The following is a 19,178-nucleotide window of genomic DNA, read 5'->3' as shown; positions in this document are numbered from 1 at the left end:
TGTGTCAAGATTGCTCTACCTTAAATTGTGCTACTTTAAATCGCTTATCAGTGTTGATATTCTTGGTCCCGTTGTGTCTGAGTGCTGTGGTCCCATTCCTACTGACAGTCACAGATCTCACTTCAGGCTGTTCTTTCCAAGCCAGTAGAATGACACTAGCTGGACTCCATCCTCCTTACGATAACATTGTCAAAAGCTTTAAACTGGCTTTTACTCAGTGATACCAGAACTAAATCAACATTCATATGCTGTCAGCAGAATGTGGACTTTAAGATACTTGCTATTGTGCTCTCAGCAAAACAGTAGATTTCCCTTCTGACGTGATTGAACACTAAATAATTTATTTTATTCAACTTTTGCTTTGGAGCCATGGTGTAATTGTTTGGGCTAGTTTAAATAGCTAGAAACACTGAAAACTTCTTTTATCGTTGGTAACTGTTGGGTCTGGCTAGAGCAAGAATGATGATGAAGCTCTTGCCCGTGGAATAATGGATGAACTAAGGGATTTGGATGTATAGCAGAAGGCATGGCTGCATTCAGGTGCGGTGTAAATAAGGCTGGGATATATGCAGTGTGTGGCAGTGTGGGGAAGGTCAGTGGCGAAGGGTGGAGGGGAGCGGTGGAGACCAAGTGCAATGGGTGTCCTGTCAGCAAAGCGGGATGGGTGGGAATGAGGGCTGGCGCCAATGGGGAAAGTGATATGGGGGTGAAATGTGCCTGTGAGAGTGGGTGGAGGTGTGCCAGGGAGAGGTGGCTGCTGTGGGGATGCACAGATGCAGAGACAGCAAAGCGTTGCAGCAGCGTGTGGTGGATGGTGGTGACAGTAGAGTGCTGCTGAACGGGGAGGGCAGGAACTGCTGGTGTTCCAGAGAAGGCAGCTGGTCCTGGGGCAGGCAAAACTGCCAGGTGTTTTGCCAGAAGTTGTTTCTGCATATGTTGCTGGGCTTGCAGCTGCAGCAACCTGTATTTGTCTACTTCCTCTGGTGAAAACGTGATAGGCTGCTGCGTTAAAGGAGGGGAGGTGGATTTACTGTACACTTCCAAGTCATTTACTGTGTCATCGTACTTCTGCATAGCATTGTCACAAAGAGAGTCTGAACTGCCTTCTGCCCGCTTCGAGTCCATGTTTACATCATGTAATTCTTCTTTGGTCTCTGTTGAATTAGCAACAACAGAATATCTATTAGAGGGAAAAGCACCAGGGAAATCATTTGGTACTGGGTCACAGCTTTGTATAAAGGGTTGCACTTCACTAATGAAGAGATTGGATTGTTCCTTTATTGCTGTGTTCCTTTTTATGCTCGGGTTCTGATAGCCTGTTCCTATTTGAATGATGTCTTTGAAAAGGCAATGATCATAATCAGTGCCAGTTGAAAGAGCAACATTAGTTATCTCTGATGCTTCGAAGTTGTCTTTCTTCACCCTGGTTTCCAATGAACTGATTTCATTATGCCCCATGTCATTTTTACCTATGCTTAGCAGTTTCTCTGGCAAAGGTAACACTGCAATGTCATCTACCGATGATGAAAAACGAAGAGGAAAGTGACTTCGCGAGTCATCCTTTAATTCTACCCCACAAGCTTTTGAAAATCTCTCTGAATTGTGCATTTGTTCTTGGGTTTTCTTGGACTGCACTCTTTCTAAAAGTAATTTGGCTGTCAGTGACTTTCTTTTTCCACATACGTCTTTTGCCAAGGTTTCAGAAGGGCAGGTGACAAAGTTTTTTGACTGACTATTTGCATTCAGAGAGTCGCAATGTGCAGTTTCAGCTTTTCTTGGTTCAGTGTTAGAACCTCTTTCTGTGTCCTCTTTTGTTTTATTATCACAGTTGTCAGTCTCTTTTGAGAAGGATCCCAAACTGCTGCCTCTTGATATTCTGCTACCAAATGATCTTTCGCTGCTTCTTGAATCTCTGGTGGAACAACTTCTGGAGCTATGGTAACTTCTACTTCTACTATGCACTTTGCCAAAACGCCGTTGTCTACATCTGCTATGTTTAGATCTGTCTCTGTGTTGTAAAACTTTGTGTCTTGAACATCTTTGATATTTAATTGTGCACCTCTGTGTGCAGTTTCTAGTTCTGTGACTTCTGCTACGACAAAGATAATCCTCGTCTGTATCATCAGAAGTGAAAATACGCTTGTGCTTTCTGTGTTTACATTTGTGTCTTTCAGCTGTCTTGCTTTTTCTTTTACAACATAAAAGTAAATGATTTCTGCCGTGATTTTTCAATGGGGGACTCATGTAGCTCATGTAGCTACTCGTACTGCTAAAGGAAGTGTCAGAATAGCTGGAATGTCTGTCAGAGGAGGACTTTTGAGGAGATGAGAATCTCCAGCATCTCGTGTAACTTCCACATCCTTCATTTTCAGAATATCTGCTGTTTGAACTGGATTTATAACTAAGGAAACTTCCACTAGAGTCTTTGCCACTGTCACTTATATCACTGCTGCAGCTGACCACATCTTGCACGGATCTGCAGTCATTTTGATTTTCATGTTTTTCCTCGGAATAAATTAAGCGACATTTTGCAGCTTTAGACTTTTTAATCCTAGACATAAAAGCAGAAAAGGAAATGCTTTCATTTCTATAGTTCTGTTTTTTTCTTTCACAGCTATGAAAACGATGCTTTAAAGGTCTTCTTGGTGGTGTTGTATGAAGACTTTTTTCTGTCACATAATCCTTTTGTGGGACATCAAGGTAAACAGGCACTTTGGGTGTATTTTCATTCAAATAATCTGCAATGCATTTTGGACCATTTTCATTCATTTCTTTCCCTATGTCTGACTCAGCTTTTTGCTTGGTCTTTCTTGGATTTAGGGAACCTTTCATCTTCTTTGGTTTCAACATCTGATTATCTTGTTCATTTGACATTTGCTTGTGTTTTATTAAACCTGAGGCTTCATTTTCATCTGCAGTCTTATTTATAGAGTGCTCTTTACAGCTTTCTTTGTTTGTTTCATGCTGTTTACCATCTCTGTGATTTAAAGAGAGCCTGAAGTCAAAATACAATGGATTACAGCCATATGAAATACAGGGCTCAGTTTTTGTAAACAAAAGTAGTTCTGTGGGCCACTGCAAAGCAGTGGTGCCATCTTTGCTCACTACATGGAGGAAAGGCAACGCTTGGGGCTTAACCTCTTTAACCATGGTCTCCCTTGGAAGTGTTTCCATATTCCCATTTGTGGTTTCTGAACTCTCCAAAGATCTTTCTCTTTCTACCACCCCAGAACTGTCATTAGCATTGCCTGCACATGCCAGCTGAGGTTCTGGCTGTTGTGGGAGCTCAGGTAACTGGTCAGGCAGGTGGGCATTGCTGTGCTTGTAGATCTTCCGCTGTGTACAAAAGTTGCTAGCTTGGCATGGAGGTAAATCGAGAGTTTCTAACAATTGCTCAGACTCATTCAATTTGCTCTCTTGCTCTGTTTCTCTAAGCGAACCAGAAAAATCCAAATTTGAAAGCTGTATTTTGACTTTGGAAAATGAAGGTTGAGCACTGGCCTTTTCTTCTACTTCTCTATCACTACTTTTATCATTTTCCTTCAGCATTTTAGATTTTGCAGCTACATGACTTGATGCACTGTTATCCAAACCCATTTGGTCTTGTGTAATAGGTGGCCCTTTATCCAAGTTTGCTTTCATGTCCTCCTCCAACAGCGTGCCAGAAAAACAGCCTTCAAGAGCTTGCTTTGTTTTATGGTTGGGGGCTTCACTACAATCATTTCCTTCTTCAGAGTTCTCACTGAAGACTGATGCCGAGGACTCGAGCTTCAGAGGGACTTTTTTAGAGAATGAGAAAGACACTCCTGCCCTTTGAGAAGTATTGGTGCTATCTGGAAATGCTTGTGAGACTTGATTTCCAAGCGTATGGGGTCTTTCAGGAAGGGATTGGTGCCTGCTTATGATAAGCTGCTGCTTCTCTAGTACGCTGCCAAAGAAACCTTGTCCATCACTCATGGCTGTTCTTTGAGAACTGGCTGTGAACTTGCCGCCATTGTACAGGAAAATGCCATCTGGCGATTGCTGCTTTTCCATGACTGGTCTAGGGGCTTTAAGTAATGGTCCACTGCCAGTGATGCTGTAAGGTAATAAGCAAAATAAAAAGGAAACTGTATTAAGTAACCAAGCTAAGACAGAACTCGCATTTGACAACATCTGTCTGGTAAAGAAGGGTGTCACTCATGCTTTTACAAGGGAAAACGAAGTTCGTAAAGTTTCTGTAGAGTAAATGTGTAGTCTAGGCCTGAACTTGGGCTTCTATACAGGCAAGATAGCCTTTACATATAGGAAATTAAATTATTTGAAGTCAACACATGAATGCTCTTTTTCGCAGTTATGCCCATGTATGTCCACAATAAACAAGAATGTCTTTACTCTGAATTTATACCAAGGAGAATCTGGTGTGTGGTAAGTCTTGTTTTTTTGAGAGGCCAATGCAAAGGAAATTGTGCCTTGTTCAAAGTGAAACACTTCCATCTGGAACATCTGCAGAATTAAACTCTATAAGAAAAAAGGCAGTATTCTGCTCACTTGTGGGGGATGTATGTATGATTTTTGTTTTATCTTTCTATTATTCCACAATAAATGACTCTGTGAAATATTGAAAGAGATATTAATGCTAAAACTATCACCAAACTTTAATAGGGAAAAGACACAAGGTGGCTTTCCATCAATATTAATGGCAACTTCAGTGCTCTAATTGTCAACCACCATTTGACTTGTTTCACCATATTTTCTCTTTCTGTATGCGACTTCCATTAACTACATTTTTCCTCTTCCCAAATCTCTCAGATTTTAAATCTGTGGTTTAGTTTTCTTGTACTTTAAAAAAAAAAAAAATCAACCTGTTCTAAGACGACCTTAAAAACCATGATAAATCATTGATTTCTTGCAATAGATAATTAACTGAGTGGAGTGACTGTTGCCATTTTCCATTAGAGATGAAACATATAGCCAGCATGCAAGTGTTATTCCAAGTAATATTTTAAACATGCATATCATTAGACCAATTACTTACGTTTGCTCTCAGTGTAGTATTACAGTATACTTACACGAAAAAATTTTGGAACCAGCTTCAGTAAAGAGGTTGATTAAAAATTAGAAAATATTTTAATTAAATGTATGTAAATTATGACTGCCAGATCTGCATAACAGCTATATATAAATAGGCTAGCATGTTTTATAAATGCTATAAAAATGCATTGATTTTCAGCAGTGGGAAAGACATAAAGACTCCCTAGAGTAGGGTCAACTTGGAGTAGGAGAATATGCATTCATTTCTGAGAATACATTTGCATTTGCCACAAATTTGGCATCAGGAGATACGAATTCACCCCTATTTGTACATCAAGAAGGAATTATCTCCTAGAGAAGGCGTGTAAAGAGACCATTTCAAAGTATGCTTGGAAGAGCAAAATAAAGCTGCATTTTCAGTTTTTCTGTGCATGAGATTAACAGTAATTTTGTTGTCAAATTGTATTAGCTTGTTGTAAGGAACTCTGTTGGAACCTGAGACACAGTATCCGGGGACAATAGCAATTGTGTATGTGTGTAGACTTTTGCTTAGAAAGGCTGACTTTCTGTCTTGCCTGAGCAACCAGGAATGCCAGCCCTCTGCCAAGATCCCAGCTCTCAGTCGTCCTGAATCTGTTAGTCATTGCGAGCAGGAACAACAAGCACTGTCTTTCCAGGCTCTTTGTAAGAGATCATGGACTCCTGGCTCTTTCTAAAAGCAAACCCGCTTTTTCCCTCCCAGTATCTCTTTGGCTTTCCTATTATCCCTGACCTTATTGGTCTGAAACTACATCTTCCAAGCGCATGGGCATAAAGGCATCTTCCCACAAGCAGTTACGTTTTTTTCAGTACATTTGTATGAAAATGGAGTTGTAGCCATAAAAGTGATACATTAGCACTAGACTGTTATATTTCAGCAGATTACTCAAAAGCAATTACATAGGCCAAAATGAGTGTATAATAAACTCTGAATGTTATTATTTCCAGGGTACAGTAAGCTTGATATGAAATTAAAAGGATGCCAGTTTAATTATCTACTTAACTCATTACGGTCATAGATTAACATAAACAATTGGTCTGGTGGCAATCTATTCTACTGAAGCATTCAGTGTCATTAAACAAAAGAGATTTCTTGAGTGTAAAAGTTTATTAGTGCAAACTTTGTATTGTATCTTGATATGCATCAATAGAGCTGACAGTACTGGATAAACATAACTCAGTTGCCAACTTGTTTTTCTTTCACATAATGATACTTCCAATACTGTACAAAGAAACTGTGAGATTAATCTCAGTACACTAAAAGTAGTGAAAATGATTCACAGACTAAGTACAGATGCTCCAAAACGTGTTTTTCCTCTCCTGTTCGCTTACTATCAAATGATAAGACAGTTATACTAATCTATTCAGGTCAGTTTGAATAAGGTAAAATGGCGGTATTATAAAAACATCTTCAAAACACTCAGTTCAGAAGAGATGAGATTAACTAGCTACAGGAGAGAAAAACACAAACCTTCAAACAGCAAGTAATTAACTCAGGGGCTTTCAATTTTATGGTTTGCAGAACAGGAACATTTGGAGTTGGGGACAGCTGAAAAGAGGTTACAGTGCACACAATCTCTGTATGTTACACAGTGCAGGAGTAAAAATATGGAGATTTCTTCTGGGACTGAGGAAAGAGGACATTAAAACGTAATATAAATTTTAAATACTTGCCATTCTGACTGCTTCCGTAACTCTGCAAGCTGATGGAGCCGCTTGAGTGCTTTTTCCTGTTTCTTCTCATCTTTCCATGACTTTGAAGCCACATTTCGAGCAAATTCCCTTTGTTTTAAATCTTTCAATCTCTGTGTGAAAAGAACAAAAAAAGAAGAGATTAAATATGTACACAGCAGATGCATTTCCTCTTACTCAATTTATTTGCTTTTGGTGAAGTTAGCATGTAAATATAGAGTAGAAATATACTTAAAATGCAATCATCTTAAGAATAGATTAAAAATGCTATTTTTGCTTAACAATGGCCCATGATTGGGCCATCGCTATTTAACTGGTGTATACCTGCCTATGAATGAAAGCATTTTAGTTTCTTGTGAATACACAAATATTCTGCTGTCTACAAATACATACACAAAACTAGACTCCACTTGACGTAGTCAAAATTTTCCTATTTAGTGGAGTCAGTTGGAATGTAATCCATAGGCATATACTGGAATAATGCTGAGCTCCTGTGTGTAATATAATTTATAGACCTCTATACTTGCACATGTATGCATGGATGCATGTGAACTTCCGTGTTTGTTTTGTACCTGCATTTTTTTTTTCAAAGGAGAGAACTAATTGATTAAAAAACTACTTTATGGTTATTTTCACAATTTTAAAAATCTCTTCAAACATCTACAAATCAGGTAATTCCTGTTGGAGAGAGCAAAATTCTTTACCTTTATTACATTTTTTATTATCTGGTTTTGCACTGTTGTTAATATAAGGAAAACTGAAGGAGAAGAAGAAAGAAACCAAAAAGTGCCAAAAACATTCTCTGCAGAAAAAAAGTGGTGCTATCTTGCCTTTGAGTTCACTGTGCTCTCTAGGGCTCAGCAGGTCATGCCCAACCTTACATCTTCCCAGACCAGGTCCATGCTTCCATGCTCCATGGCAGAAATGCCTTCCTCCCTTCACCACCTCTCCAGTGCTGCAGTGTTTGGGGAAGGCAGGCTTACAAAACAGAAGGGAGCTCTGGTGTGTTCAGCCAGATGCCCAAAAGCGCAACATGTATCAGTAGGGCAAATCTGAGGCTGATCCAGCGTTGTAGCCGTAAATATTGCTTTCCACATCTCAGGTACATGGAGCAGTCTAGTCATGGCACAGAGCTCTGCACAGGCCAACAAGCATCTGCATTTGAGAAACAGAGCTGAAGGCAGAGAGTCCTCAAATTGTGGGGTTCAAGAGAATGACAATGCAGAAAATGGTTGCTCCACCACATTTCTAGCTTTTTCCTGTCCCCTTACATGCCCTCCCTCACTCTTCACTTGCCCATTGCCAGGCCAGTCATATAGCGCTCCATTCCCTCAATCTTATTCCCTGCAATCTACAGTAAAATGGATGAATATGTAAGACAATGTTACTTTTGGTCCAGGAAAGAAGCTTTTTAAATAATATGTTGAAGTCAAAGCTGTAAAAGAAATCCGAGAGTCTGCCCAGAATTAGTCCGTGCTTGCTGTCACCGAAGTAATATTTACAAGTGTAGAGATATTTAAGCAGTGAAGATCCTATCCTCCCTAGAAAAACATAGGTAGTCCTGAGTCTTATTAACATCTTCAATGTGAAGAAAGGGCAAAGAAACACATTTGAGAAATGTCTTTTAGTGCCGCTTGCTATGTTTTAGCTGTCACTGTGAGCTGTTCTGTATCACACATAAAGCATTCATGAGGAAAAACAGAAACAGTTTCTACCTGTCAAGGAAACAAAGAACAACGTGATAGCTAGTACTATGGAGCGCAGGTACTGCAAAGCAATGCCATTTCACTTCTTTGACAGTTAGGACGATAATCAACAAAGCAAATGGACCAACACTAAGAATAGAAGTTCTGGCAGTACTGTTGGCTCTCTAATGGCATACAGCATGTGTCAAGGAAGTAGAGAAAAGAATAAAAAAAAGGTAGGTAAGCATAACGGAGGACTCATCAACTGGAGATGAAATCCCAGAAATCAAAAGCTTCTACAGTCTGAGCAGAGAAAAGGCTCTCCCTGCACATCCCCTCATCAAAACAAAAAAAGCTGCACTGCCAGAGATCCAGTTAGGAATCATAATGAAATTTGTCAGCTATGTTGGATAGACCATGGGACTGTCTGCTGAACCTGCAAAGCCGTGGATTTCTTCACTAATAACCTGTGCCAGTCTCCTGACAGGCACACAAATATTTTCCACAGGTTGTGCACAACAGCATGCAACTGAGCAGGTACCTGAATGACAATCCCGAGCTCAGCAGGTGTGCTTGAAAATTAACATCGTTTTACACGGCAATTGCATTTTTCATGTAATTAGGCACTTAACTGGGCATCCAAATACAGGCATGTGTAATAAATTATGATTTATTTAATAGTAATCTTGTGTTCTGTCCTTCACCTGCTACAAATATGGAGTAGCAGCAACTCCTGCCATGGAGTTATATTTCATTTTTAGAGTCATGTTCTATCCTTTCTTTGGTTTTTGTCCACATGTGCATGTGGACATTGCCGTAGCTAAAAGTAACCCGTTCCTTTTTTATGAACACCCACACAGAATAATAAAAGACTACAGAATGATATTCATTGTTATGGAAAGATTTACTTACACAACCAGGTCTGAGTCATGTTGGCTCATCTGTCTAAGATCCACTGGAAAACTGCTGAATCTATTCTTTTCCTCCTGAACTGTGGTATGAATCACGAGGAGATCCGAATGAGTTAATGAAGATGCAACTTCACTACCTGCTTTTGCTAGACACGAAATATCAGTGGCCAGATACCTGTACTTTAGAAATGTCTGCTCATCATTGGTATTAGGTTGCTTTTTTAAAATTGTCTCTTTAATGTGGCCAGTACCTGCTTTTCACTGACCTACAGCACCTGTAGTATACTCACCGCTGGCTGCATTTGCAGTACTGAGATTACTTTCTTTCCAGAATTATGATCCTGAATTCTATTCCTCTCTGTGCAGGTGAACATTTCTCTGGATTGCTATTCGTCTGATCAAATTTAGAAGCCTATACTAGTTGCTTAGAATTTCTTTACAGCCGCTGGAAACAAATAAGAACTTTTAGGGACCTAATCACCTCTTCCTAAAGCAGCTGTCTAAAACAAGAGGGATATAGTGAAATGTAAAAATACCTCTTCCTTTTCATTGCGTACAGAGGGTAATAGGGATGGCTATCTTAATTATCAAGGTGTGTTTCTCTAAGAAGGTGACACAGCCGACGGTCCAGCTGAAGTGCCTCTACACCAATGCACACAGCATGGGCAATAAACAGGAGGAGCTGGAAGCCACCATGCTGCTAGAAAGCTGCGACCTGGTTGCCATTACTGAAACGTGCTGGGACGAATCCCATGACTGGAGTGTGGCTATCGATGGCTACAGGCTGTTCAGAAGGGGCAGGTGAGGAAGGAGAGGTGGAGGGGTTTCCTTCTACATCAAGAAATGGGTAGAGCATGAAGAGCTGTCTCGGAAGAATAGCCATGAGCAGGTTAAAGCTTACGAGTAAGAATTAGAGACCAAGGCAACAAAGAGAAACTTGTGGTTGGTGTCTACTACAGGCTACTTGATCAAGGGAAGCCTATTGACAAAGCCTTTTTACTTGAGCTACAGGACGCATCATGCTTGCAGGCTCTTGTTCTGCTGGAGGACTTCAATGACCCTGATATCTTCTGGAAAAGTAGCACAGCAACCTGTCAGTAATCCAGAAGGCTCCTGGAGTGCATTGAGGATAACTTCTTAAGTCAGGTGATAGCGCTACCAGAGGAGATGTGATTCTGGACCTGATGGTCACCAATGAAAGTGAGCTAACCGATGATGTCAAGATTGGAGGCACCCTGGGCTGCAGTGATCAGGCACTGGTGGAGTTTGCAGTCTTGAGGGATGTGGGTCAAGTGAAGAGTAAATTCAGGACCCTGAATTTGAGGAAAGCAAAATTCCAGCTGTTCAAGGAGTTAGTCAATAGGACCCCATGGGAAGCTGCCCTCAGGGCAAGGGAGCAGAGCAGAGCTGGCTAATCTTTAAGGATGCTTCCCACAGAGCGCAAGAGCTCTCAATCATCGGGTATAAGAAATCAGGAAAGGAAGGCAAGAGATCAACATGGCTGAGATGAGACCTACTGGTCAAACTAAAGGGTAGGAAGAAATACACAGGCAGTGGAAGCAGGGACAGTTATGCTGGGAAGAGTATAGGAACTCTGCCTGGTTGTTTAGGGACGGGGTCAGGAAGGCCAAGGTGTGGCTGAAGCTGAACTTGGCAAAGGGTGCAAAGAACAATAAGGACTTCTATAGGCATGTCAGCCAGAAAAAGATGGTCAAAGAAAGCATGACTCCTCTGGTGAACAAGACTGGCAAACAGGCAACACTGGATGAGCAGAAGGTTGACTACTAAAAAAGCTACTCAATAGCTTTTTTTGTCTCAGTCTTCACCGGCAAACTCTCTTCTCATACCTCTTGAGTGGATGGATGTCGAGGGAGGTGATTCTGCCCCTCTACTCTGCTCTCGTGAGACCCCACCTGGAATACTGTGTTCAGCTCTGGAGTCCCCAGCACAAGAAGGACATGGAGCTGCTGAAGCAGGTCCAGAGGAGGGCCACGAAGATGATCTGAGGGCTGGAACACCTCTCCTGTGAAGACAGGCTGAAAGAGTTGGGGCTGTTCAGCCTGGAGAAGAGAAGGCTCCGGGGTCATCTTAGAGCAGCCTTCCAGTACTTAAAAGGGGGCCTACAGGAAAGCTGGAGAGGGACTTTTTACAAGGGCGTGTAGTGATAGGACAAGGGGCAATGGATTTAAACTGAAAGAGAGGAGATTTAGATTAGATATAAGGAAGAAATTTTTCACTCAGAGGATGGTGAGGCAGTGGAACAGGTTGCCCAGAGGAGTTGTAGATGCCCCATCCCTGGAAGTGTTCAAGGCCAGATTGGATGAGGCTTTGGGCAACCTGGTGCAGTGGAGGGTTTCCCTGCCCATGGCAGGGGGGTTGGAACTAGATGATCTTTGAGGTCCCTTCCAACCCTAACCATTCTATGATTCTATGATTCTATGATTCTATGACCAAAGACAAGGACTGGGGGCAAAGTATTTCCTACTGTAAGAGAAGATCAGCTTCATGATCACCTGAGGTATCTGAAAATACATAAGTCTATGGGACCGGACAAGATGCATCCTGGAGTCCTGAAGGAATTGGCTGATGTAGTTGCCAAGCTACTCTCTATGATATTTGAAAAGTCATGGCAGTCAGGTGAAACATTCAAGGTCAGGTTGGATGGGGCTCTGAGCAGCCTGATCTAGTTGAAGATGTCCCTGCTTATTCCAGTGTAGTTGGACTATGTGATCTCTAAAGGTCTGTTCCAACCCAAACTATTCTATGATTCTATCATCTCAGGCATAGACTTTTGCTAGACAAAGGAAATTTGTTTTGTTGGTACATTTTCATTGCTACAGATAATATTCATGTCTACAGGTTACATAAAAGAGTACTTTGAATCAGTGTACTTTTGGCATATGTAATAGAAAGAAAGTTGAGGAAGATATCTGGACTTTTTTTTTTTATAAATCATTGACAAGAATACAGAGAAGGTTTTCATAATCTGCATTTCCCTGCCAGATTTTCCACCCCTCATTCTCCAGGGGGTCTCTGGCTTCAGGAACCATTTTTTCTATATTAGCCTCTCATTCACTCTCTGTCCATTTGAGGATCACAGGAACACAGTACTGCAAGACAGAATTACTTCTCCTTTTGAGCGTTCTACCAGGGGCCATGCTCATCCCATTATATAGATCTAACACAGGTTCTCAGTATAACTAATTCAGATACTGGGGCAAATAACTGCTGCTGCAAGTACACTAAGAAGCAAATCCTTTTCTTATTCACAGTAGTGTAACTGCACTGATTTAAATAGATGGCACCTTTGGGAAAAAAAAAAATTTCCATGCATTAAGTTAGAAAATGGCAGGATAGTATCTGTTAAACGTTTTTTTCCACTTACATTTAGACTATTTTTTCCAGTATATCATTCACAAAGCATCCTTCAAAATGTTCATCATTCTGTAATGCATTGCAGCCCCAGGTAAAAATGCAGTATATACCGCTGCTTTCTTCAGTCAGCATTAGGTATATGTCTCCTGTCATATTTAGAGAGCCTTCTCTGAATCTAAGTCCATGAACTAATGTGTTTGAGTGCCTGATTGGCTTTAAAGATTGATTTCCACTTTGCTGAAAAGCTCCTTAATTAAATTCTAAATAAATTCACCATAGAAGGGTTAAATGAGGAAAAAAAGAACATATATTTCAGTGATTATTCTCTTGCTTGTAACTCTAACATTGGAACCAATTACATTATTTGTAAAATGAATTCACACTGCCAACCATCAAATGAGAATCATAGTTACTAGAGAATATAATTAGACTTCATGTCTGAAGCTTACGGTATTAGCTTTCTCCATGAAAGGGAGGAAACAGCAACGAAGGAATTTGCTTTTACTATGGTAAATAAAAACCTAAAAATAAATTGGAAAGGCTATTACATAGAGGAATTAACCATGAGATATGAAGCTCAAAAACTTGCTGATAAGTTTTCATTTGTTTTACCCCTAAATAGCTACAGATCACTTTGAAGTGTGTGATAGTAATAATTTTTTGCAGTACCTTATCTTATAGTCAATTGTAACAGATGCAATATTGTTAGTGGGAGTGAATGAGAAAGAAAGAAAATATCCTGGTATGATTGGGTTAGGGAAAAAGATGAGAGCAGGAGGGGGAAAAAGCCAGTGCTCAGATGTGCCCTAGAGAATCCATCTATCAGTGAATGAGATGTTGATCACAGATCCAACCAGAAGGAGAAATTACAGATGGCTGCTGGGAGAGCTTGTTTTCGTGTGTCTTCATAGAAACTCCTGTTAAGTCTGTACAGAAAGACAGACTGATCTAGTGCAGTGAGTTTTCATGCCGGAAAGCATCAAGACCTACTAGTGTTTACCTGTGTCTTGTCTATGGGAGTTTCTTACTGTTCAACCAGATCTGCAAATATTCGTGCTAATTAAACTGATTTCAACCATTTCTGGATGAAAGTACATCAATTTGTCCTGCTCATGAGAATCCCCCAAGTAAAGTTAAAACAGATGGGTTTCAAGGGGGCCATTTCCATAGGGGAGGGGACGGAACATGCACTTTGTGGCAGGACCTCACTCGTCTGAAGGCCTGAGATATTTGTGCATCCAGCATATGCTCCGCTTGACCCTCCCATGTTTATATCAGTTCCAATGAACTTATTGTCATACACTTCAACAAGCTGGCTGCACACTGTATAATTTGATTAGACATATTCGGTACCACTTCGGAATACGGAATAATTTACCTAGTAAAAGTAACACATATGAGTGATAAGAAAACTGGGGCAGGGACTGGATCTTTGCTGCATGTCCACATAATAGCTCACTCATCAGGGTGTCGGGCTCTTTCTTAACCAGAGAAAAAATATCATCTTGTATATTTTCTTTTTCCCTCTCATTTAACAGCTTAAAGAGAAGAAACTGATATTATAGACACTGAGCAAGACTAGCTCTTTTCAAAACTTTCAGTACTTCTTGTAATCTTATTTTAAAAATATTTGACCCTTTTCCACACTTTTTGAAGCCTGTCTCACCACTTTGTTTTTCTTTGTTCTAACTGTAGCAGTTGGAATTCAAAATCAGCTACATTTTAAGGAAAAGAGCAAGAGTCTGAATTATCCAAGAATTCAACAGCTGAATCCAAAGCCTGGCCTCAGACTTCCTTCAATGTGGTCATCAGACTTTCAGAGTAACAAAAATGATGGTAGAAGTGAGTGCACATAGATTTCATATAGCACTTTCTGTAGACAGATCTCAGACTTCTTATGAAACAGGTATCTTTACCATGAAATCATTTTACAAATAAAGAAATTAAGGCAAAGAGATATGGAGTGACTTCAGAAAAGAGCAGGGAGGAAGCTGAATTAGCACTTAAAGATATATGTTTAATTACGTCTTTTTAAGCCCATTGAAACAAGAGGAAAGATGCCAGACATCTGAATTAAACCTAAATTTAATTCACCTGTGTAATCAGTTGATTCTTGACAACTATGGTAATCCTGAGGGTATAACAATAAAGGATAAAACTATTGAAAACTGTTGTGCTACATCCATAGGTTTAAATAAAGGAAAGTTGAAACAGCAGATCACTACACAGTGGTTTTGAAGTGCTGTACCAGAGAACAAATTCATCACTAAAAAGAGTTATTTTAACATGTACTTGAGATAAACGTAGTGTTGTTTACAGGTACCACTCACTGCACTTTAGATGAAAAGGTATGGTCAGAGCAATTAGTGAAAAATAATAAGTGCATGAAGGACATTAAAGGCTATAAGCAGAAGCCTCATTAAGTATTTCAAGGAAGTAAAAATATTGCTTTTTCTAAAGGATATAATAGCTACCCATAAAAAGCATTTCGAGTTGTTTTTGTTGTTGTTTGTTTGTTTGTTTGTTTTTTAATTTATTTATAATTCAGTCAAAACCAAAATATTCGTTCTCTTGTATCTGCTTAAAGTAGACTGATCTCTTCTGGAGCAGAAAAGTTAAAGGTAACCAGGAATCTAGTGGCAATACTATAACAAAATGCCTGCTCAGAGTAAAGGAGGTTTAATAAATGACATTTCCTTGCAGTTTTGCCAATAAGAAAAGGTCACAAAGGACTTTTGCAATCACCTAATCAAAACTTTTCAATAATACAAGACAAAAGACATCCTGATTTGCTATGTTTTAACAGATAAATTGATAAAATCAAGTTACTTTGACAAGGTCTATTTTACATAAACCACATTAAATGAAATTAATTACATTATCATTCTTTAATACTTTATGGAGTCCTCCATCAGTCATGCCAGTATTTTCCTTGGCACTAATGCCCAGATAACAGATTTTCTTGTTTATTCTTTTTAAATCCTGGCATGGCATTATCTAGCTTCTAGTTTGATGCATCTTCCCCTAGCGCTCTGAGACCTATTAAAAATCAACATTAATGATTAGGAGAGTTAATGGACACCTATTTCCTAATACTTAAATGTTAGTCACCTGAACTTGCTAATAAAAAATATTTAGCTCTAGATTACCTTGTTTAATATCCTTCTTAGTTATTGTTAGAATGATACTTCAAAATCATCATAAACAGCATTGATTTGACTAAATCATCTGGCATTGCCCCAAGTATAGAATGGAAATTTGTGTTGAATAGTCCTTTTTACATCACTGCTAACAGGTGATTCATTTCCATTTGGAGCAGAAAATTCTTTATATCCTCAATATACTTTCAGAAACCTTCTTGCCCTCACCTCTGACAACTACAGATTTCCCTTTCACCCTTTTTACTTCCTCCATCACTTTTTTCCAATTTCTTTGCTTTGATTTATGATTTTTACCATCCATTTTTCCTTTCTCTCCTTTGTTATAAATTTAAACCACAGAGAGCTGACTTTCCTTCTAAATAAGATTAGCTGTTTCTAACCTATTTGGTCTTTTTCAGTTGTGGGATTTGGGTTCTTAAACCATCTGCCAAGTGCTATTTAAAATTTCCTAGGTCTCTCTCACATCTTTCCATTTGAATTCGTCCTCCCAGCCCATTTGGCAAGCTCATTCACCTTTATTCCTTACAGAAGTGCATGTTACAGTTTATTATTTATACAAATGTATGCAGACATTTTATTTGCATTTACTAAATACAATCGCGTGACTGTATGCCTGTCTTGATCATCATAATGCTAATAATGTATAGATTAAAGATAAGCATTTTAGAGACCCATAATGTGGATGAAGTATTTTTGTGCTATTCTTGACAGAAGAGAGGCCCACAGAGGCAGCAAATTCAGACAGATAATCTGTTAATTTTAATTTCTTCATGCATGGGATTGGAGTAGCAGTTTATGTTCCAGTCTGGGATTTATTTACAGGAGGAAATGAACAGATGTCCCATTTTTTTTCCAGGGTAATTCACTCCTGCAATAGCCTGGTTTAGCCTTTGATTATCTGAGATAATCTTCTGAGAACACATCTCAGTAAATTATGCTGATTGAAAAAAGGTTATTTCGATTATATGTTTTTTTTCTTTTATTTAATTCTTTTCCAAAATTGTCTCACATTATCATTATGTGTTGCCTCCTTTGACTTTAGTGTCCTTTCTTCCCTCTACTTGACTCCATCTCTCTTCCCAGTTCAGCAGCATTTCCCTCTAAAATAACAAAAGCAATAAGATGCTTCCTAAGCAAATTCAGTGTGTCATGGAAAAAGATGACCAAACTACGCAGAGTGAATGATGTTCTAATTTTCCACTTTATAAAGGCAAAGATATTTTGGCCTATCTAGCACCCTTTTTTATTGCCATGCTTGAAATTATTATTTATTTGCAATTTGTTATTTGTAGTTGGTCCCCTTGAACGTAATGCTGTTGCAACCCGCAGTGCCTGAGGCTTTTACTAAGAGAGGGAGCTAAAAGCAAGCACATGGTCAAGATAAACAGTTCAGCCCACTGGCGCGCAACGTGTCACTGAGCTGCAGCTTGACACTCTTCATTTGTGATTCAATAATTTAAAATTTTTAATACTGTTCTGGAAACCGCTCCCCGGAAAGAGGGTGGAAATGAGCATCATGCACTTTTATAAGAGCAATCCCAAATGACTTCTCTTATTGCCTCGTACGTTGTGGAGCTATGGGAGGTAACGTTTAACGACTCTCTCTCTCCCCTCTTACCCTTGCACCAGACTATGTCTGTTTGTATTCACTGTTACATCAAATGATGATATAAACACACATCCAATTTTTCATGTAGACATGGACGTTTTTAATGTTATAAAGCTGATCTATCACTTACTGCTTCTGAAATACTTAATCTCACTTCTCGAACTTGTCATCTGACACAAGCAATCTTTTAAGCAAGCTTTACTCTACTACTCTCTCCCAGGAAAATTTTATTCCCATAAAATTTGAAGTTGATCTTTTATTTATACCATGGTTTCCCATTCTAGTAATCTGAATTTTAATTATTTTTTGAAAAAAAAAAAAAAAACCAACAGAGAAAGATCTTGAGTTTATGTACTGAAATGGAACAATAATCCACTTAAAATATGCTCCATCACAGATACAATATGGTGATAGTGACTTCATGTTTTTTGGACCAGGTGAGTTAAAACAACAGTGTAAATTATTCTGGAGACAAGAAAAAGTAGGGCAACTGGATCATACGTTATAACTTTAATTTCTGAAAAAATATTCCAGTCTTTTTCCAGGTATTATTTGTTTAGCTTTCGGAAAGATCTTGTGCAAAAAGAAGTAAGGAATTACATAAAAAATTTTGTGCATTTCCTAGAAATAACCAAAAATTGCTATAACAATAATTGTACAGTTCTCATGGGTTCCATATGCAGATTTATTAGGCTATGACTTGCTGTTTTGCATGTGTACAGGTCTAATTTACGATTATTTTCAAACTATACGTCAGAATCATAGAATCATAGAATCATAGAATCGTTAGGGCTGGAAGGGACCTTCAAAGGTCATCTAGTCCAACCCCCCTGCAAGGAACAGGGATATCTCCAACTAGATCAGGTTGCTCAGGGCCTCATCCAACCGGGCCTTGAACGTCTCCAGGGATGGAGCATCCACCACCTCTCTGGGCAACCTGTTCCAGTGTTCTACAACTCTCATGGTAAAAAATTTTTTCCTAATATCCAACCTGAATCTACCTCCCTCTATTTTAAAACCATTACCCCTTGTCCTATCACAGCTGGCCCTCCTGAACAGCCTCTCCCCATCTTTCTTGTAGGCCCCCTTGAGGTACTGGAAGACCGCTATAAGGTCACCCCGGAGCCTCCTCTTCTCCAGGCTGAACAGCCCCAACTCTTTCAGCCTGTCCTCATAGGAAAGGTGCTCCAGCCCTCTTATCATCTTCGTGGCCCTCCTCTGGACCCTCTCCAACTGGTCCATGTCCTTCTTATGTTGGGGGCTCCAGAACTGGACGCAATTTCTCTTTTAAGCAAGCAAAGGGGCATTATGCTGTGCTAAATTTCAAAATGGGAAGGTTAGAATCTGACATGGGCTATTGAGAGTCGTAAATATGTCAATGAATTGAATGTTTGGTGTAACAGGCTCAAATGATATAAAAGTGATGCAGAACTCACAAAAAAATGGTCATTAGGAGCTGATGAGAAGATGTAATTTTGCTTTGAAGTAAATAACAAGATGAAGTTAATTTAAATATTCTGGATTCCTTTTAAAAGGTGAAAACTACATTGTACCTTTTAGGCAATGTTTTTGTATACAAATATTGGTAACTATGTGATTTTATAAATTGTACTGTTTTTCCCCTAAACGTGGTAGTACTTTACTCAATAATTTCTCAACTAATTATGATTTGATATTCACACAATCAGATCCT

The 19,178-nt window shown here is 39.3% G+C and overlaps 1 protein-coding gene across 2 annotated transcripts in view; it reads right to left on the bottom strand.

Annotated features, from left to right (window-relative positions):
• Positions 1 to 387: 387 nt before the first annotated feature.
• ZNF804B (zinc finger protein 804B) overlaps positions 388 to 19,178 on the bottom strand; it is a 252,680-nt gene continuing 233,889 nt past the window's right edge. For both annotated transcript variants that reach the window (XM_086615053.1, XM_086615054.1), the window contains exons 3-4: positions 6,727 to 6,857; positions 388 to 4,078 (exon numbers count right to left, since the gene is read on the bottom strand). In XM_086615053.1, coding sequence (XP_086471179.1) covers positions 388 to 4,078; positions 6,727 to 6,857 — 3,822 coding nt within the window. The remainder of the gene's footprint in view (positions 4,079 to 6,726; positions 6,858 to 19,178) is intronic.

The sequence above is a fragment of the Tauraco erythrolophus genome, chromosome 7 (assembly GCF_009769465.1).
Source record: "Tauraco erythrolophus isolate bTauEry1 chromosome 7, bTauEry1.pri, whole genome shotgun sequence".
NCBI lineage: Eukaryota > Metazoa > Chordata > Aves > Musophagiformes > Musophagidae > Tauraco > Tauraco erythrolophus.
Note: the sequence above shows the minus strand (reverse complement) of the source record. Positions and strands in the feature narration are given on the sequence as shown.